This window comes from Sceloporus undulatus, chromosome 3, assembly GCF_019175285.1.
Source record: "Sceloporus undulatus isolate JIND9_A2432 ecotype Alabama chromosome 3, SceUnd_v1.1, whole genome shotgun sequence".
NCBI lineage: Eukaryota > Metazoa > Chordata > Lepidosauria > Squamata > Phrynosomatidae > Sceloporus > Sceloporus undulatus.
Window position 1 is genome coordinate 22,513,323 of NC_056524.1, and position 21,783 is coordinate 22,535,105.

General features: G+C 38.7%; 1 protein-coding gene across 4 annotated transcripts in view; it reads left to right on the forward strand.

Moving 5' to 3' along the window:
- The window catches only part of DYNC2H1 (dynein cytoplasmic 2 heavy chain 1), a 248,851-nt gene that overhangs the window by 71,777 nt on the left and 155,291 nt on the right, over positions 1-21,783 (forward strand). For 3 of the 4 annotated variants that reach the window (XM_042458285.1, XM_042458286.1, XM_042458288.1), the window contains 12 exons: positions 3,411-3,562; positions 3,905-4,049; positions 6,221-6,323; positions 8,872-9,039; positions 9,123-9,253; positions 11,555-11,803; positions 13,152-13,260; positions 14,157-14,270; positions 15,332-15,474; positions 17,986-18,061; positions 20,354-20,508; positions 21,180-21,317. In XM_042458285.1, coding sequence (XP_042314219.1) covers positions 3,411-3,562; positions 3,905-4,049; positions 6,221-6,323; positions 8,872-9,039; positions 9,123-9,253; positions 11,555-11,803; positions 13,152-13,260; positions 14,157-14,270; positions 15,332-15,474; positions 17,986-18,061; positions 20,354-20,508; positions 21,180-21,317 — 1,683 coding nt within the window. The remainder of the gene's footprint in view (positions 1-3,410; positions 3,563-3,904; positions 4,050-6,220; positions 6,324-8,871; positions 9,040-9,122; positions 9,254-11,554; positions 11,804-13,151; positions 13,261-14,156; positions 14,271-15,331; positions 15,475-17,985; positions 18,062-20,353; positions 20,509-21,179; positions 21,318-21,783) is intronic. The other variant, XM_042458287.1, reaches the window with a different exon arrangement.

Consider the following 21,783-nt stretch of genomic DNA (forward strand, 5'->3'; position numbering starts at 1 on the left):
ATAAGTAAAGAGATAGTACAGGAATACCTGGTTAATCTAAATGAATATAAATCTCCAGGACCTGATGAACCACACCCAAGAGTATTAAAAGAGCTGGCTAATGTAATATCGGAGCCATTGGCAATAATCTTTAAGAACTCCTGGAGAACAGGAGAAATCCCAGCAGACAAGGAGGGCAAACGTTGTCCCCATCTTCAAAAAGGGGAAAAAAGAGGATCCCAACAATTATCGTCCAGTTAGTCTGACATCAATACCAGGAAAGATTCTAGAACAGATTCATAATCACAAAAATTCAACACGAGTTCATAATCACAAAAATTCAACACGAGTTTCAGAGAAAGAAGTCATGCCAGACAAATCTAATCTCTTTCTTTGATAAAATTACCAGCTTGGTAGATGAAGGGAATGCTGTGGATGTAGTATACCTTGATTTCAGTAAGGCCTTTGACAAGGTTCCCCATGACATTCCTGCAAACAAGCTGGTAAAATGTGGGCTAGACAAGGTACCGTATTTTCTGGCGTATAAGATGACTGGGTGTATAAGATGACTCCCAACTTTTCCAGTTAAAATATAGAGCTTGGGATATACTCACCGTATAAGACTACCCCTCTTCCAACGCATACCAAATAAAATTTTTAAACACATCAGATTTGATTTCAGTATGGTAATTTTAATTCAAATGCTTATGACATGCAGGTACTTAGCAGGAAAACTTGTTGTATACAAAGCCTGCTTGGATTGGTCAGCTCTCCCTGCCTGCCCAGCCCTCCTTGTCTCGAAAACTATCAGAGCGGTAGTGCAAACACAGCTCTTTTTCCCATACCCCGCAGCCAGTTTTGAGTTCCCCCCACCATATGCGGCGACCGCAGATTTTCCAGTCTGGCTCTGAAGTTTTAGCACCTGCCCTATAAGACGACCCCCAACTTTTGAGATTTTCCTGGATTAAAAAGTAGTCTTATACACCAGAAAATACATTTACTGCTAAATGGATTTGTAATTGTTTGACTGGCCGAACCCAAACGGTGCTCAACAATGGCTCCTTTTCATCCTGGAGAGAAGTGACCATTGGGGTCCCACAGGGGACTGTCCTGGGCCCAGTGCTATTCAACATCTTTATCAATGACTTGGATTAAAGAATTGGGGGTATACTTATCAAATTTGCAGATGACACCAAATTAGGAGGAGTAGCTAATACCCCAGAGGACAGGATCAAGATTAAAAATGACCTTGATAGATTGGAAAGCTGGGCTAAGGCTAACAAAATGAATTTCAACACAGAGAAATGTAAGGTACTACACTTAGGGTGGAAAATTGAAATGCACAGATATAGGATGGGGGACACCTGGCTGAATGAAACTATGTGTGAAAGGGATCTGGGAGTCCAAGTAGACCACAAATTGAACTTGAGTCAACAGTGTGATGCGGCAGCTAAAAAGGCCAATGCAATTTCAGGCTTTATCAATAAAGGTATAGTGTCTAGATCCAGGGAAGTAATAGTTCCACTCTATTCTGCTCTAGTCAGACCCCACCTGGAATATTGTGTCCAGTTCTGGGCACCACAATTTAAAAAGGATGTTGAAAAACTGGAGTGTGTCCAAAGAAGGGCGGCTAAAATGGTGAAGGATCTGGAAACCATGCCCTATGAGGAACAACTTAGGGAGCTGGGGATGTTTAGCATGGAGAAGGGAAGGTTAAGAGGTGATATTATTTATTTGTTTGTTTGTTTGTTTATGATATTTACACCCGGCCTTTCACCCCTAAAGGCTATCAGAGTGGCTTACAATTATTATTTTTAATTAGACGGTTCCCTGCCCTTAGAGGAGAAGGGAATGGTGGTGGGAAAGGGGATCGGGTCTAGTGGTTATTCTCTCCCTCTGAGGCCTGGACCAAGGCAGACTGACTGGAGGGAGGCTCTTCTTCTTCAGGCTAGCCCTGGTGGAGCTGACATGGATGTCTACAGTGACATTATAAGACATATACTACCTAGAGCTAACAGCAGTTTGTTTTACCTTGAGAACATTCAAAATGTTAATTTGGAACCTTCTGATTTGTACAGACAACAAAATGGCTCTTGGGAGTGAGACCTCTGATTTCTTCTATGCAAATAAATATTCAGTTAGAAAAAAAACCAAGAAAACAGACAATACTTTCTATAAAGTAAATTTATAGCCAGGGGCTAGGTTGACCTCCACCGCGAGGAAGACATTTTCCATCGCCGCCCCGGCCCTTTGGAACACGCTGCCCACAGAGCTCCGCTCGGCCACCTCCCTGGCCCAATTTAGAAAGGACCTAAAAACCTTTCTATTTCAGCTTGCATTCCCCGCTTAAAGTCCAGTGTGCCTCCCTTCCTCTTCTGTGGCAAAGAGGACTGACTAATGGGGGTTTTATTTTGTTTGTGTGTAATTGTTTTTAACCCTGATGTATATGTTGTTTGATATTTTGCTGTCAACCGCCCTGATCTATGGAAGGGCGGTATAAAAATAAAAATTTTATTTTATTATTATTATTATTTATTATTTCCAAGGTTCACTGAGCATAAGGGCAGATTGTTTGAGCATGACCACATCTTTCCAATAGAGGAATAAGTGAATAAAAATTGCATACATAATGAGATTCCTGTTTGGAGTGGGCAATACAGGAAGAAAACCCATGCTCATTATATAAGAAGTATAAGTTTTCATAAGTCACAGATGCATTAATTTTATTAATTCTATTAGGTTTTGTTTGCATAATTCAAAGTTTGGGTCTTCTTATACAGGCTGATATTTTTGTACTTAATTAATATGCTTTTCATTTAACATATAGCAAAAGTGGAAAATCTGTGACCGTCCATGTGTTGTACTAAAACTCGTATCTATCCTATACTGGCTGAAGCTGATGGGATTTGAAGTCTTAACATCTCCGGAACCACCAAAAAATAACATACTCAATGGCAGGGATGATTTAAATGATGGCTCTTAACCAGGGGTAGGCAACCTTTTTGAGCCGGGGGCCGAGTTGCTGTCCCTCAGACAACTGGGGGGCCAAAGCCAAAAAATAAATAATTAAATAATATAATTTTTTTAAATAAATAAATAAACAGGGACAAATGTAGGACATTTTCAAATGGTGGACACTTTTTTTAAAAAAAGTGGAGAACACGTGAAAAAATTTGCTGATTTTTTAAAAAAATGTTAAGATAAATGCATGTTTCTGAGGCGTCTATAGACAATTGCCCCCCTTGCCCCTGCGCGCGAGAGGCCAAAGGCCCCGGCGGCAATCGGCGGCAGGACCAGGCTGGGGCCGGTCCCAAGGCCTTGCCGGGCTGCATCCGGGCCGCAGGTTGCCTACCCCTGGTCTTAACGAATGCCAAATAACTAACTTGTTTTTTAATAGGCTTCTTTTATCCATTTTATCTCACCCTTACCAGGTGCTTACATATCAGGGATTTTATGATGAAAATCTTGAATGGGTTGGATTAGAAAACATCCAGATTGTGGCTTCTATGTCTGCTGGAGGGACTTTAGGAAAGCATAAACTCACTTCCAGGTTCACCTCTATTGTCCGTCTTTGTGCAATTGAGTAAGTATCTTCTTGATCGTTCTTATTCCTATACTTTTATGCTTTTTCTCAGCCTTAGGCATCAAGGTAGTTTATAAAAGTTAAAATAGGCACAGCTAAAAATACACATTTGTTATGCAAATACTGTTTGTTTACAGAATAAAAAACAAGGGAATAATCTGTTGATATTCTTAAGGTAAGTGCTGGAGCAGTCCTTGAGATGAAAATCTACATATAAGCCAAACTTTGTTTCAGTTTTACTCTGTTCAACTCAGATAGTGCTGCTTATTTGTGTAAGTAAATGTTACAAATTTTAAATGACTGAAAGAATAACTGATTTTTAAAAATACTTCCATCTTCTAGCTATCCAGAGAGAGATCAACTGCAGACAATTTACAGTGCATACTTAGAACCTGTTCTGCACAAGAACCTAAAGAATCATCCTGCTTGGGGAGCCTTAGCAAAAATACACCAGTTGGCAGGATCTATGGTTCAAGTATATGAACAGGTATACATGATTTAATTTGGGTTCATATGATCTAAGACACTGCTACTCAAAGTGGTGTTCCATGGACCAGTGTCAGTCCCAAGCAATTGGCTGCTGTTTCTTGGAATTTCAAAGGAAGAAAGAAGCAAATGAAGCCAATGAACACAAATATGGTGCCAATCCCTGGCATGCTGGGAAAAGAAACATTGCCGGTCTCCAACATGAAATAGCATAATTAGCACTGATCTAAGATACAGTGTTGTTACTGCAGCATTTATGTTTCCCGTCCCTGTGTTGCATTCCTCATTACTGATGACTGTTCTGTTTGAGTGATAGTAGGAAATGGGCTTCTGATCTTGCAAATACATAGAAACTAAGACGTTGGTTCTTTTTCTTTTAATTTTTTTGGGGGGAAAAGAGTGGACACAACTATTGTATAAAAGTATTCATGAAGAGGAGAAGGCAAATAGAAATACAGTCTTCTCCTACTGTTAACTTCACTAGCTACTGTGAAGCCAAATGTTCTGAACATAGGGGTTCTATTATACTATCATAGATGAATTTTTCTAATCCCCTTTTAAAGCCATGCCTATCAGGGAACATCATCATTCCTTATAGCAGAAAATTACCCAGTTCTGTTATGCAATGTTTAAAAATGTACTTTTGTTTGTCTTGAATCTATTGTCAATCAAGACCATTAGAAGGCCTCATTGTTGTCAATTACTCTTCTGCACTGATCTGAGAAAACATGTTTTTCTGATGCTCTACTCAAACTATAAGCAGAGTAGTATAGCATAGTTCAGAAAATCTGTCAGCATGTTTGGAAGGGAGAACTTCTCACTGCGGGAGTGAGGTAGCAGGGTTTGGGAAGTAAGGTTCGGAGTGATGCAGTCTTACTTTTCAGGTTTGCCCTACAGTGTCTTCTTCCACTTATTTCAAATTAAACACGCAGGGCTAAAACGCATGGGCCAAATAAAGTGGTTTCCACCTGATTTGAAGGCGGGTCATTTAAATGACACATACCTCCAAAGCAGGTGGAAACCAGATTGAAATTGCACTTCCGGACTAAAAACTGGAGCAAAAAGTAACCAGGATATTCTGACTTAGCATGGAAAATGTGCACCTTCAACCTTGCTTATAAACATCCTGAGATGAGAGTGGTTCTGAAGGAGCTATCCATCCTAACTCTCACCCTAAAGCTGCATATAAACACACCATTGCAGGTGTGCATTTAAAAAGGACAGAGCTGGCGTACCTAAGTGGTTGGGGCGGCAATGCAAAAAATAAAAAATAAAAAATGAAAGTGTGACACCTCCAATGGATGTTATCACAATATACACAGATCAGATAGTCCAAGAGGGGACATGGGGTGAAAGGGGCATGCAGGGAGGCTCCCAATGATTGTGCTTTGCCAGTGTTTTACTGGGCATACAAATGCTCTGACATTTTGTGGTTTGGCTGTGCGCATTTGGGTCGCCTTGGGAGTAACCGGTGTGGACAGTGGGTTTTTGAGCTGCTTTGGGAAAATACATATTGCAGATGCCTTTTCCTCCTGTCTGTTCCACTCACAGAGGCTTATCTTGTTTACTTGTGAGGAGTTGTGCACTTTGTCTTTTTGTATTGAAATGCAGAGGTTTAGTAATTGAGATCATATTATAGGAGGTCATATTTATTCCTGGGCAGATATGCAGTACTTTATTCTTGTTTCATATCAGTACTCTTAGATAGGAAAGAACCAATTTTCCCTGCCCATTTTTTATTTGTCATGCCAAAGATGGATATGATCCCTGAGACTATTCCAAGATTGAATAACTTTCCTTAACTTTTCTGTAATATTTAGTTCTGTGTAAACATGCAAAGAATTACTTCATGTGTAAGTTTTCACACTTTCGTCTTGTAGAAAAATTCAACAATACAGTTGTCTCTTTGTAGCCATGGGGATTCCATTCTGCACCTCTCCCCCCCACGGATAGCAAAATCCACAGAACCTCAAGTACCATTGCTTCTAATGGCAGTGCAACAGCATTGGCTCAGGCACATGTACATGCCACCATTGGAACAGAGTGGGACTGTCTGTGAATGCTGTAGTCTGCAGATGGCAAGCCAGCAGAAGAAGAGAACCAATTGTATATTGTTGAAATGAAAAGCTTGATTAAAAATGTAGTACATTTTGACATTATCTATATTTCCAGATTCGTGCCAAGTTCACAGTTGATGACCACAGTCACTACCTCTTTACGCCCTGCATTCTTACTCAGTGGGTTCTAGGCTTGTTCAGATATGATTTAACGGGAGGTGAGTAACACTGGCTTATTCTGCATGTCAGATCATCTCAATATTCCTTCCTTCTCACCCTGCTACTACAAATTCCTGTTACTGAGCTGCTTCTACAGACTCTGTAGCCAGTTCTGTAGTAGTAATCAAAGTGGTGGTTTGTGGGCTAGTGCTGATCCTCAAGCCATTTGCTGCTGGTTTGTCGCAAATTTCCAGGAAACTGCAAACCTGGTAATACAGTGGAACCTCGCCTTACACGGGGATCCGTTCCAGACCACCATCCCCCCCACGTAAGGCAAATTCCACCTACGTTTGAGTCCCATTCAAGTGAATGAGGCTTGTGCGCGTGGTGGTGTGGCGGCATGGCCTTAACGCCATGGGCGCACACCCCCTTCATCTGAATGGGACGCAATGCCCCGCGTGCTCCCATGCGGCTTTACCATGTAGGCTTAAATCTGCATATAGCGCGCCCACGTATAACGCGGACGCACTGTAATAGGCTACAGATATGGTACTGGTCCCTGGTACATTGTGAGGAAGGGGAGAGTGCTGACCTGTAACATCAGATAACTTGAGAAGTAGCTCTAAGAAGCTTTTAGGATTAGGAAGAACAATCAATGGATGGCACGTGACGCCATTTCACCAGGCACAGGGCGAGGGAGGAGGCAGAAGAGGCACGCATGCGCCTCTGGCTCCTTCTCCTGAGCGCCTTTTTTGGGCTTCCCGTGAGACAGCGGGAGGCCCAAAAATGGCAGGGAGGAGGCAAAACGGGCACGCACATGCCTCTTCCGCCTCCTCCCTTGCCCCGTGCCTGGCAAAATGGCGTCGGGTGCCACCTGTGGCACACGTGCCAAAGGTTCGCCATCACGGTATTAGGGCATCCATGTGATAAGAGCTGTCAGTGGACAGTATTACCTCAGAACATGGTGAAATTTCCTTCACTGGAAGCATTATATCATCATCATCATCATCATCATCATCATCATCTATTTATTTATAGAGTGCTGTAAAGTTTGCACTGCGCTTTACATTGCACAGCGGCAATGGTCTGTAGACGTAAGATAGTCTCTTAAAATTTTATAATACTTATCAGTCTTTTAAAATTTTATAATGATTTCATGCATTTATAATTATTTTATTTTAGTTTACTTTTCCCTCTTTGTCTTTTTAATATATTTTTATAAGTGAAATTTTAATTATTAACTATTGTATGTGATTGCTGTTTGTTGATGTTTGATCAGTTGATCGTAATAAAATAAAATGAAATGAAATTTGCTTTACATAGTAAGGGTCAAATAAAATAAGGAAAAAAAGAATAAAACTTTAAAAAAGATCAATAGCCATCTGGTAAGGATGCTTACTTGTTGAATCCTGCACTAGCAATGGATTGGATTAGCTGATCCTTGATCTATTCCTTGATTCTATATGGGACCTGAAGAAAAATGTATAAGAGATGCTAAAAACATTTTTCATTTTAAGAAGCTACAGTGCCTTGTTTTTTCCCGAAGCCCCTGTGTAGATTGGCCAGAGCTGCTGCCCCTTCCTCTGTTCTTTTATCATTAGAATGTATTTGAAAACTCCATTTTCATTCTTTATTTTTCTTGTCTCTGCTGCCTCTTGATGGTTGCCTGCTGGTATGTAGCTTTTTTATTTTAATTTTGTTTATGTATGTTGCTGTGTGCCTTCAAGTCATTTCTGACTTAGGACAAACCTAAAGCAAACCTATCACAGGATTTTCTTGGTAATGTTTGTTCAGAGAGAGTTTACTTTCCTCTTCCTCTGAGACTGAAAGAGTGCAACTTGCCCAAAGTCACTCAGTGGTCACTCCTAGGCTGCATCAATAAGAGTATAGTGTCTAGACTGAGGGAAGTATTAGCACCACTCTATTCTGCTTTAATCAGACCTCACATGGAGTACTGTGTCCAGTTCTGTTCACCACAATCCAAGAGAGATATAGACAAACTGGAACATGTCCAGAGGAGGGTGACCAAAATGGTGAAAGGTCTGGAAACCATGCCCTTTGAGGAGCAACTTAGGCTGTAGGTATATTTAGCCTGGAGAAGAGGTGATTAAGAGGTGACATGATATACATGTTGAAGGGATATTGTATTCAGGATGTAGCAATCTTGTTTTCTGCTGCTCCAGAGACTGGGACACATAGCAATGAATTCAGATTACAGCAAAAAATATTTCACCTGAACATTAGGAAGAGGTTTCTGATAGTAAGACCTGTTTGATAGTGGAATGTACTACCTTTTAATATAGCGGAGTCTCCCTCTTTGGAGGTTTTTTTAAACGGAGGCTGAATGATCATTTGTCAGGAGTGCTTTTATTGTGTGTCCCTGCATGGCAGGGGGTTTGACTGAATAACCCTTTTGGTCTCTTCCAACTCTATGATTCTAGCAGGTTTCTATAGTTCAGTGGGGGTATGAACCCTGAACTCCTAGTGTCCTTGACCAACAGTCAGACTACTTTACAATGCTATTTCTTGTCAATGTATAGAAATACAGAATTTCTATGTTTGAACACTATAATATATAATGGCATTTTATCAATATATACTTCATAGGGGCTTCAACACACACGGTAGATACTGTATTAGAAATTGTTGCATATGAGGCACGTCGTCTCTTCCGTGACAAAATTGTTGGAACCAAAGAACTTCATGTATTTGACAATATTTTAATGAAAGTCTTTCAAGGAGATTGGGGATCTGATATTTTGGACAATATGGCAGGTAAGATAAAATTGAATCATCTAGATTTGGCAGTTGCTGTAGAAACAGTGATGATTCATCTTACTTTCACTGCATTTTCACAGATAGTTTTTATGTAACATGGGGAGCTCGTCATGAACTGGGAACTGTTATGGCTCCAGGACAAACACTGCCACCCCATGGAAGGCCACTTGGTAAACTTAACACAGCAGACTTGAAAGATGTTATCAGAAAGGTATGTTGAAACACTGGGATATGTTCAGGAGATACTCGTCATTGGCTTAGTGGCTAGAAAAGGATGTCATGATTATTGTAATTTGACATCCAGTTGACTTGGAAAGAGATTGCATCCCTTAAAGACAGATCAGAACTATGGGACACAAAACATGCTCTGGCCAGTGCCAAGGATCAATCCTTAATTGTTTTCACTGCTGAGAATTCAGGCCATTACGGGTCTCTGGTTTAGGCCTTTAGTAGACACTACATGTGTATCTATGTGTCTTCATAACAACATATGCAAAAACATGTTTTTTAAGGCCCTTCCCAAACTGTCTCATGATAGTGTTTTCATGATAAAGGACATTCAGTATTAGTTAAACTATTGACTCCTTCAGCACATTGCTGATTCTTTTCATGTTCAAAGTGCTATTTCTGTTGCCTCTGAAAGATCCTCCACCATGCCAACAGCTGGATGTTCTGTCAGCTTGAGTCCAGTTGTGTCAGCCAAGGCACTCCTTGTAGTTGTCCCCTGCTTTACCCCAGTAGCTCCTCGAGTACCCTCCAACCTGGGAGTTTCATATTCTGGCACAATCCCTTTTTTCATTTTGGATTGTCTTATCATAGGGTTTTCATGGTAAAAGACATCCAAAAGGGGTTATTGTGCTTCCTTCCTCACAGTTCTAACAAGTGTTAACTACAATACCATTGCAGGTGTCTTTGAGAGATCTCTGCCAGTGTCATCCCTACTATAGCTGCTGGGGTTTTGCATATTTAATCTGCCTCCTTACAAAAAGTCTGTTTGACATGAGAGACCCAGCCACCCCCAGTGCTTCCATCAGTATAGTCTCTTTCCTGATAGCAGTACACAGTCCCACTTTTTAAATGAGCTGTATGATAGATTACAGTGTTGTGAGCAGTATCAGAAACACAGATGTATTTCTAGTATAAATTGATTTCATAGATAATTCTTTACTAGGCTGAAACTGTCCTATGCAGATTTACTTAGGACTTTGTCTGACAGTGGGTTTTGCTTCTGTGTAAATTTCCATAGGATCAGATTGGAAAAGTCCTTTAACTGTTTCTCATAGATGGTAATGAGATTGATTAACATATATAGAGTCTTCCCTCTGGCTTTGTGGGAGTTGGGGGGGAGGGCTTCGCGGGGGTTAGGGGTGGAGGACCCTTGCGAATATGAAAAAATCACGAATAATGGGTGGGGAATTAGCATGCGCATGTGTGCACGCATTTCCCATCCAAAGCCACAAGCAGCTCTAGCAAGCTGTTAATAATAATAATAATAATAATAATAATAATAATAATAATAATAATATTTGTATCCCGCCCCTCTGAGAACAAACGGGGCGGCTAATAAAGTTAAAAATACAGAACATATAAAATTCCTGATACCCTCCCCTCCTTAAAAAAGTATTAAATCCAATGCAGAATTTAGAAAATAATAATAATAATAATAATAATAATAATAATAATAATAATAATAATCAACCATACAAGTTAAAAACTGACCAGAAGATCAACAACATCTCATCAGCAAAACAATCAATGGGAGCAGCAGTATCTTATTCCCAGACGTTTTTCTGAGGCCGGGTTCTCTATTCTGGGAAGGCCTGCCAGAAGAGATCCATCTTAACAGCCCTTTTAAAGCTGTCTAAGGATGTAAGCAGATGGATCTCATCTGGCAGGCCATTCCATAATCTGGGGCGACGATGGAAAATGCCCTCTGGGAGGTAGTTGAAAGCCTAGATTTTTGTGGCTGAAGTAGGCTCCTCCCAGAGGAGCGGAGTGCGCGGGGAGGATTGTAGGAGAGAAGGTGATCCCGGATTGGACCCAAGCCATTTAGGGCTTTAAAGGTGATAACCAATAACTTGTACTGGGTCCGGAAGCTAATGGAGGGACTTTAGAACCGGGGTATTATGTTCTCTCCTGGATGTTCCAGAAATTACTCTGGCTGCCATATTCTGTACTAGTTGCAGTTTCCGGACAAAGCACGAGGGTAGCCCCATGTAGAGCGCATTACAGAAGTCTGGACGCGAGGTTACCAGCATGTGCACAACAGTCTCAAGATCCCTTACTTCCAGAAAAGGGCGCTATTTGAGGTGCTGGAAGGGCATGATAGCGTGCACTGGCTGCTTCTTCCTTCCCTCCCAAGGCTTGAGAGAAGTCAAGGGGACCTTTCTCAGACCTTGGGAGGGAAGGAAGGAGGGTGCATTTTAGCTAGAGAAGTTTAAGAATTAAGTTATTTCCTATTACTGTATTTTGTTGCTATTTACATTTCTTTACTTATCCCTTCATCTTTTAGGGTATTATTCACTATGGTCGAGATAACCATGATATCGAAATTTTGCTTTTCCCAGAAGTTCTTGATTATGTATCTAGAGTTGACAGAGTACTGAGTTTTCCTGGAGGGTCCCTTCTGTTAGCAGGACATAGTGGAGTGGGCCGTCGGACTGTTACATCTTTAGTTAGCCACATGCATGGAGCAATTCTAATAACACCCAAGATTTCCAGAGGCTATGAAATGAAACAGTTCAAAAATGATCTGAAACATGTAAGTTATAGTATATAAATGGTTTTTACTATTTAAGGTGTTTCCCAAGATTCCAGAACGTGCTATCTAATCCATAGCTCTAAGGATTTTAACAATATCATGTATTTTGTTTATAAACACCAGACTGAGATGCATCAAGTTATTTACATTTTTTTTAAAAAAAATAATTCTCAGTGATTTTTCATTTATTAAATACAATGTTGCTGATTTGAGACATTAAACATGGTAAATAAAGCAAAACTACACGATTTTTTTTTTGAAAGTTCAGGATTAGTTTAGGATCAAAATTCCAAGTGATTTCCAGATCAGTACAAAGAATTATATCATTGTATATAGGCATACATGTATGTGTACTTTGGGGGAATCCAGTTTAAACAAATCATTTTTAAACCTTTTGCTGTCATTGAGAAATACAACTACTATAGTTAACACTTGAGCCTGAAATGAGTTGCTATTTCCAACTAAAATAGATCATTTAAATCAACTAATGAATGGTAAGTCACCTTTTAAGTAAATGCCATTGATTCAGTGGGTTTGGATTGGCAATTGGATTCAGGCCAAAATGTTTAATTTCAGCTGAATGTTAATTCTGTAGTTGTACTCATAACAGGAAAAAAATAATCTTAGAATCATGGTAAGCCCTGCCTCGAAAACACAGTTATAAGGCTTATTTAACACTGAAAATAGTGTAGGCTATACAGACTTTCAAAGCGCTTGCCCTCTAAAACACTCTTATCCTGCTCTCAATGTCTATATGCCTGAATTCTTGTATGCATCTAGTCAAGTTTCTATTAGAGACCTATCCTCCTAGAACCACTTGCTGTAAGTCCCAGTTGCACAGTGTGTGATCTCTATATTTGTGTGTAAACTCTGTATATTGTATATGGTTGAAGCCTATGAGTGTTGTGCTGTGCATTTAAAGTCACTGTACAAATGTAAAAAATTACTAAGCATTCATGGCATGGCAAGACAAGAGAGTACAGTTTTCTATGTATAGTTCTTCTTCCTCATTAGTGGCCTTGAGATTCATGGTTCATTATTTGTGAGATCAAGGTCTTCACTCATCCTCCCGAGACCCTTTCTCTGCCCGATTGTTCCCTGGGCTGCCCAGGGAGCAACTGGGGAGGAAAAGGGAAGAGGAGCCTCCTCCCCCTAAAACCCGAATTTGGGATTAATGACATAGTTCATTAATGAAGTTTCAGTTTCTTTGATACAGCCAGCTGAAGTTTAAACCTTTCCGTAAATGTGTATATTTCACTATAGGGAGCTATTACTTAAATCAGTATTGAAGAATATGCATTTATATGCTGTAGTATGAAACTAAACGAAAAGTACTTTCCATTTCCAGGTAATGCAGCTTGCAGGAATTGAAGCACAACATGTTGTATTGTTGCTTGAGGACTATCAATTTGTCCAGCCCACATTTCTTGAGATGGTTAACAGCTTGCTCTCTTCAGGTGATATGAATTTAATACCTAAATAGCACACAGTAAGGTCATTATTGTTTAATACAGATTTAGATTTGTTAGCCACCTTGAGTCCCTGTATTGGGAGGAAGGCAGGATATGAATAAATATAAACATGATAATAATAATAATGGCAAGGAAAGGCTTTATACTTGTAGCATCTTCATTTTTTTTAACCAGAATGCCAAAATTGTCCAACCTGAAACTGGTGCAAGAGATATGCACTCAGAATAAAATAAAAATAAAAATCTGAGCTTAGATGTTTGCTTTGAGTACCAAAACTGAACAGAGGTCATGGTCTCATATATCATTATATCAGTCATATCAGAGATATGTTGCAGTTATTGAACTGTTGGAAGTCAACAGTTTTTGCTGTTGTTTAACAGGCTGCTCAGATTATTCATACATCTGCCAGTTGACCTTTATTTTAGTAGTTAATCTATGAAGATATAATGAATTTTAAAAATTTGGATTCAGATGACTTTGGAATCCAGAAACAAAGTCACAGTTAATGGCCTTGTTCACAAATGTTATTAAATTATGTTTCACTGTTCTACAGTTTATTTTTTAGAAAACATGTGTCAACTGTGATACATTGAAAAGGGTATGGAAACGTCTGATCCCTTTTTTATTTTTTTAACTTAATGAAGTAGTTTCTTCTACTTTTGAACATAACAGAAGGAGATAGAAAAAGGAGGGTCACTGGCTTTCCCTTTATCCGTTTTTGAGGTTGAAAGGAAAGAAAGAATGAATAGAATGTTTTCGGATGCAAAATAGTTCTAAAACATTTATTGAGTCCTCCCCAAAGCAGAATTTTAATGTTATTGTAATAACTACTGTATACATTAACTCAGCATATATAAAATAAAAAAGTGTTCCTGAAATAGGTGAGGTTCCTGGATTGTACACAACAGAAGAATTAGAGCCACTCCTGTCCCCACTAAAAGATCAAGCATCACAAGATGGATTTACTGGACCTGTTTTCAACTATTTTACTCACAGTAAGTAAATCTGACTATATATGCATGCCTTATCACCTTGAAAGTAAGATCCAGACAAACTGCAGAAATAATCCCGTTTGAGTCCGCTTTAACTGTCCTGGCTCAGTGCTAGGGAATCCTGGGAACTGTAGTTTATTGTGGCACCAGAACTGTCAGAGAAGGCTAAATGTCTCACAAAACTAATGTTTCCAGAATTTCTTAGCATTGACCCAGGGCAGTTAAAGCAGTCTCAGATTGGATTATTTCTGTAGTGTGTTTTGGACCTAAATATGAGAAAGAAGATCATAATATATTTCATAGGCTCAGTCTACTTTATCAGATGACTTCTGCCTTTGGACCGGCACAAGGGGAAATAACACATAACTGTGGATTTCCCCCTCTGCACGACAGCAAAATGATTGGTCATAGTAGTATCAATAGCTGTATTCTTAAGAGGTCAAGTAAACTGAGGAAAATACTTACTTCACTTGATATTAATGTATTTATTTTATATTATTTTTTTATAAATTTGACATTGGCTAAGATTCGGATTCCATGGATGATTTTCTTTGCATTCATGGATTTTTGGAAAGCCCTGTAATCTGGGCGACCAGGCGTTGTCCTTTTCCAGGGCATGTCCTACATTTCACTCTTATGACCAGGAAAAATTTCAAAATGTCCTCCATTTTGAGTATGACTAAGAAGCAGGAACTTACATTTATATTGGTATTTCTAGCTTTTATTTTGTAACGTCCTATATTTTTCTTGAATGTTCTACATTTTGTGGTGCTTTGTCCCCCTCTTCCTGTTAGGATATCTGGCCACCCTGTCTGTAATAGTACTCTGTGAGACAGGAGGCACTGCCAGTTGAAAGAAGCATCAGACATAGTCAACATGTGAATATGTAGAATATTCTTTCCTTTGCATACATAATCTCCTGTTACTACCTATTTGTCTTTATAGCCATTATATCAAAGGATTCCATTTTTATTGGTATACAATTGGTATACAATTTAAAATGTTGTATGGGGTGGGAACACAAAATTTACACTTTGTAATATTAACTGTTGTAAAACTTTTAGGAATCCAGCAGAATCTTCATGTTGTGTTGATTATGGATTCTACTAACATGAATTTCACAATAAATTGTGAAAGCAATCCCGCACTTCATAAGAAATGTCAGGTGCTTTGGATGGAAAGTTGGTCTGAAAGCAGTATGAAAAAGGTAAGTACAATACAAAAATAAAGAGTCACTCAGTTTATTTAATACTCTCCAGTAATTATATGTATTTAAGGTAATTGTATGATTTGCTTCATGTTCTAAAACATAAGCTAAAATGTAGCAATTATTGGGGATCCCAAAATATTCTGGGAGTTATGAGCTCTACTCTCTGTCTTCATCTTTGCCTTATCGAGTGCCATATTGGCAGTGTTACTTGTTCATTTTTTGTTTTCACAAATGCTTCTACATTTTTTCATGCTCTCTGTGAACCAAACAATTAGGTTTTGTGTCTGTACAGAACCTCTCATGGAGTTATTTTAGAGATGAGTTTTTTTTTACCAAGTGCAGTGATGGACTGTTTGTCACAATCTCTTGTAAGGGATATCCTTCCATCATCTCCTGTTGCCATCACTACAGACACATTCCTTAGAGGATGGGGTGCCTGTTGTAAAAATCTTCAAATCCATGTTAGGTGGACATGACATGAGTACTTTCTTCGCATCATCATTCTTAGAAATTCTAACAATTTCTACAAAGCTCTGTGGTCCTTTGAACCATTGTTCAACACACTTTTAAATTGCTGCAGACAACACCACAGCAAGCTTTTATCTGGATAAACAAGGCAGCTTGATATCTAAAACAATGTTCTACTACACTTTACATATTTGGGGATGGTAGATCAAATGTGACATTCTTGCTCAGGTTTTCATCTCATTAGCTAGGAAATTACTTCGGTAGATGCTTTCCATGAAGGGGTTCTACCTGTTTCCACTTTCCTTTAAATAACTAGATAATGGGTCTGTCAATCATATGCCTTTTTCTCATGTGTGGCAACAGCAAATGTGACAAGTACTGCAGCAGGGCAGGTGTAGGAACATATGCAACAGGAGGCACATTTCTGTTTGAGTAAAGTGACCCTCTTCTCTGTATATTCCTTCCTTTTTCCTGCTAACCAGAGTGATAATGAAAACCAGAGAAGCCAGGGCAGATTGCATCATGGTAGCTTCTTGATGGCTTTGCCACCTGTGGTTTAACCATGCTTCTGTTGTTGTTGCACCACCACTACCTTCAGCTTTCTCTATGGGCTTATCTTCTAACTGAAGTCTCAGGGAAGATCAGGCACCCAGGCCAGTAATCTTTTCACTTGACTATGTTATACAACATATCCTTCCTTAAAAGATTACAAGCTGTGTTCAAGGTTTTGAGGAAACTTTCTACTCTTCTTTCCTGCTCTGTGAGACAAGTCCTTGAATTTTATGTTGATAGGATACCAGAATTAGGCAGGTCAGCAACCTTGTCACAGCCTTTCTATCCCACCACTGCCTAAATATCATGTCAAGGACTGAGGTATGTTTTGGCTGTGGTGTTCTCTCATCTGTTCTGCCCTGACATGGAACTCTCCACTACTGAGTTGTCTTGCTATTCTCTGGATTGCATAGAGAAGCAGTCCACAAAGCTGGTTATTCCCCAACAAATGTTGCAAGAGTCACAAAGCCCAAAATTCTTTTCAGTCAATAATGGTTGACTCCTGCACTTTCACCTCAGTTTTTTAATTCCTTGCAAGCCAATAAGATGTGTTTTTTCAACACTTCATCATATATAAGTTAAAAATAATGGGAAACTTTAGAGTGCTCATCTGTGAATTCACACAACTGTCCCTCCTTCCCTGCTTGTCTGCTTTCACTTGTGGACAAGGAACTGAGATGTCATCTGGGGTGTGCCTAGGCATACATGCTGAGGGAGTGTGATCAAGGTTACTGCTGGGGAAAGTGTATGAATTCACAGATGATCTCTTGAAAAGCCACAATTGGAGAGCCACAATTACAAGTAAGTAATCTGTCCTGTCGTTCTAAGGTTTAAAATTCTGTAACTTCAAGAGATAAAGCACAATTACAAAACATTTTCTCTTACTCTGGTTGTTCGAGTCTATCTTCTTAGACTGTGTGTCAATTCGCTGAGCTAGTAATAGTATGATCAGCCACTATTCAGGGCTAAATCCATTGTTCTGTCAGTCACAATGGAATTAATGTCTACTTTTGTGTGTGATCCAAAAATTAGCTTTAGAGGGGTTCTTGGCCCTCTGTAACAGGTTTTGGAATAAGGAGATGGGATTGCTTCCTTCCCTTCCTTTTGCTGGCTTGACTGTTCCACTAGCATAATCTTGCTACTGGATCCAATTCTAGTGTTAAGGTTAAAACAGATGGCACCGAGGCAATGATATTTACATTGAGCCCTCGGTTTTTGCTGGGGTTTGATTCCAAGACATCTCAGGGATACCAGAAATCCATGGATGTTCAAGTTCCATTAAATACAGTGGATAGTAAAATGGTGTCTCTGATATAAAAAGTTTGCTTTTTGGAATATATATATATAGATATTTTCAAGTTGTGGATGCCTGAATCAGTGGATAAATACAATGTGAATACAAAGAGCTGATTGTACTTGTTAAATTTCTGGTTTCAATGAAAATTCCCAGTGACATTGTTTGTTCTTTTCCTAAAATTTACATTTCAGATACCTGAAATGTTATTTATTGAATTAGTTGAAAAAAAAGGTAAAACACCAAAGGAATACAAAAAGAAGAATTCAGGTAAATTTTTCTATAGTTCTGACATGAAACTCTCCACTGCTGAGATACTGATATACTACTGAGATGCAGATACATAATTATTTGTTTTTGTTTTTTAAAGCTAAATCGGTGGTGGGACAGGGAACACTAAACCCTGGAGTGTATGTGTAGTGGTTTGGCATGTACAGTACAGATTGGGTTTTGTGTGCTGATGCATGGTGAGAAGATAGTCAGAAGTAACACAGAGTATATAAACAGGTTGGGATTTTTTAGGCTGTTGATCATTTTCTACAAATCTTGCTCTTTTTAATGGAAAAAGAAAACAAAAGGACCTGTACAGTTTGCCATAAACCACAGATAAATAAAAGAAAGCTAAATAATCTTAAAATATATTTATATTTAAATTATAATCCATTATACAAAACTTTACAATTCCCTTATTGCACAATTCAATTTTTAATTGTAATTTGTTCCAACTATGTTCTGAATTAAGAAAAATAGCAGAAACCTCTTACTACATTTTCATCTACAAACAACTCATGGTGACATTGTTAATCCAAAGTCTTGGCACATCACAGCTGGAATTGTTCCACTTACTGCAGGAAGAGAACAAGCTAGAGGGTAGGGTATTCAGATATACAGTTTATTGCATAAATGGAGTAATTACATATTCACATCTAACTAGCAATTATGTAGTTATTAACATGAAGGTGATAGGAGGTGGGGGGGAAAGAAGTGAATGGAGCACACAGAATATGGGAAGAAAGAGCAGAGTAAATTAGGGAGATGTCACATCAACAATCTTGAAGCTTGATAGATAGATGTATAGAGAGAGGCTAATCAAATTCATTAACAAGATCAAGATGTAACTAACATATTGGCCTGAGAAGTTACAGGTTGTCATTTGAGAAGCAGAAGAGTAACAGAAGACTCAGGGCCTGGATATACCGGCACATTGTGCTGACCTGGGCCCAAACTAGGGTTGAGCGGGGGCTGAGCATGTACATGCTCAGAAACCGTATTGTTTCTAAACTGTTTCTTCTTAAGCCATCAAAACAATGACAAAACAATCAATAAAGTCCTTAGAAGCAAAAGAGCAACAATAAAAGTATTTTAAATATTGAAATCATAATGAACTACTAAAATTATTTATTTAAAGAGGTCTGTGGCAATATATCTTCTGTTTTATGTTATGTGATCCTGTTACAATTATTTAAAATCTAAATATTTGTGCAAATATTCTTGCTACTGTTTATTACTACTCTTTTCCCCCTTTTAAAAGCATTTGAAACATTAATTTTTATGTGTTCTGGGTATCTGTTTGTGGTTAACAAAATGAAAGTGTAGTGGCAAAAATAAAAAAGTGAAGTTCTGTTGCTTGGCAAGTTGCATATTCTCTTATAAGCAGGCAAATGAACCAATTTTAAGGAAGAATTGCTGAAGGGATTGATTCTTGAAGACTACCTCTCTTGGAAATTGTTTAATGGATGCTAATAAGTTACAGAGTGCTCATGAATCTTTTTACCATAGGTTATTTAGTACAGTACGCCCATGGCATATGTGGGCGCACTATACACAGCTTCTAGCTTACGTGGAAGCCATGTGCCAATTAAAGTAATAGTGTGTGCACCACAAGCTTCCCCGAGCCGTGATCACGCACCCACATTGTTTTTAATAGGGCGCGAGCATACGCAGATTTCTCCTTACGTGGGGGATCTGGAACGTAAGGGGAGGGCCCACTGTACTTCATGTATAGCAGTTTTCCCTCCTCTAGAGCTCTAGAAAAACAATGTACATTGAGAAATTTGATTCCATTAAGAAACAACAAGAATATTTATGTATTCCTGAGGTTCATGTGGATATCCACTGGATCCATTGTGGATCTATGTGGATCCACTGCCTTGCCATGCTCTTAGAACACAGCCAGGGTTTCAATTCTGGTATTTTGCCTTTGAGACTAGTCCTTTGCTGCAGTGAAATGGACTTTGAGCCAAAGTGCTGAGGGAATATTCAAATGGTAGAGGATTTATCCCTTGGAAACAATTTGATAGCTAAATTTATTTAGCAAAACAACAACTGTGGATCAAAAATTAAAATAGACTGATAATCCCTGGTGCTGGAAGCATCAGAAAAATAAAAGTGTTTTTTATCACATGAAAAAGGGAAAAAAATGAATTGTGCAGTGGTGCAGATCCTGAGTAAGACCTCTCCCACTACTTGTGATTTTAATGTATACAGCATGATCTTTGTTTTTAATAATATTCACATATTCTCAGCCCATGCAACAATTCTTATTTTTAACATTTTATTTAGGTGATTCTGAATTCTTAAAGTCATTTTTGATGATCCATGATTCATGTAAAGGTTATGGAGCTACACCCAGAAGGTACATGACTTTCCTACATATGTATCGTGCTATCCATAACAGCAAAAGGACAGAATTGATAAAAAGGCAAAGTCATTTGCAAGTATGTAAGATTCCTTTGATATTGATTGTCCCCATTGTGGTGCCTTTTGTATATGCTGAAAATGTAAAGGGATATACTTCGTCATTATTTGAACTTCTTATCCTAGTATTTCCCCTTATAATTATAGACATATCTCAGAAGAATGTCAGATTAATTGAACATCCTAGTAACCTGTTGGTGTTTTGATTGCTAATTTTACCGTGACCCTTAAACTGATTATATTATATTAAGTCAAAAGAGGAACACCTTGTTTGGAACTCTTATCAGTATTTGGAATATTTCTTCTTCGTGGTCTCTGTGCCTCACACATTAGGGTTTTGGCCTGCACAGAGACTCCATTTGAAAAGTTCAAATCTGAGCAGATTGGTGTGTAGCCCTGTCCACTCTCATGTTTCAGTTAATTTATTTTAAAATGTAATCAGGGTTTCTAGAAATTTTTTCTACTAATTGTTTTGACTGTATTTTATTTTAACTCAAATTATGAGTGGCTGTGGTCCCGTATTGGGAGAAAGGTGAGATATAAATAAAATAAAACAACATCTCTATCTGATCTATTTTTTAAATGCTCTTTGCTGATAGCCTTCAGGAAATGGTTGCATGGGAATTTAATTAATTTTCCCCTTATTTTTTTTCGAAATAACATCCTTCCAACCGCCATTTGTTAATTGTAGGCTGGAGTGGCTAAACTGAATGAAGCAAAAGCTCTTGTTGATGAATTAAACAGGAAAGCTGAAGAACAAAGTATTCTGCTCAAAATGAAACAAGATGAAGCTGATGCTGCTCTTCAAGAAATCACTGTTTCCATGCAGGTATTTCTACCTAAATACTCTAAAGCCACCTGATCCCATCTTATCTTGGAAGCTAAGCAGAGTTAGCCTTGGTTTGTACTTACAGAGGAGACTACCAAAGAATACCAGGTACTGTAGGCTCTGTTTCAGGGGAAGGAACTTGCAAAACCACCTATGAGCATTCTTTGTACCAGAAAACCTTATGAAAATCATGGTGTTGCCACATGTTGCCACAGGTGATTAGAAGGCCCATAGATACACACATGCAGATATTGTGTGTTAGCACAAAATATTGCAAAACCAATAGAGGAATCTAGTCCACTTAAAAGCATCTTAACAAAAAGGGCTCAAAAAGGTTAAAAGCAAGAAATAAACAGATAGAGAAGGAAAAGAAAACGATTAGTCTAGAAAAGTGGAACAATGTGGGGTTGTGATGATAAAAGCATGAAACAGAAATAAAGGGCTACAGAAGCTATCCACCCTTGTT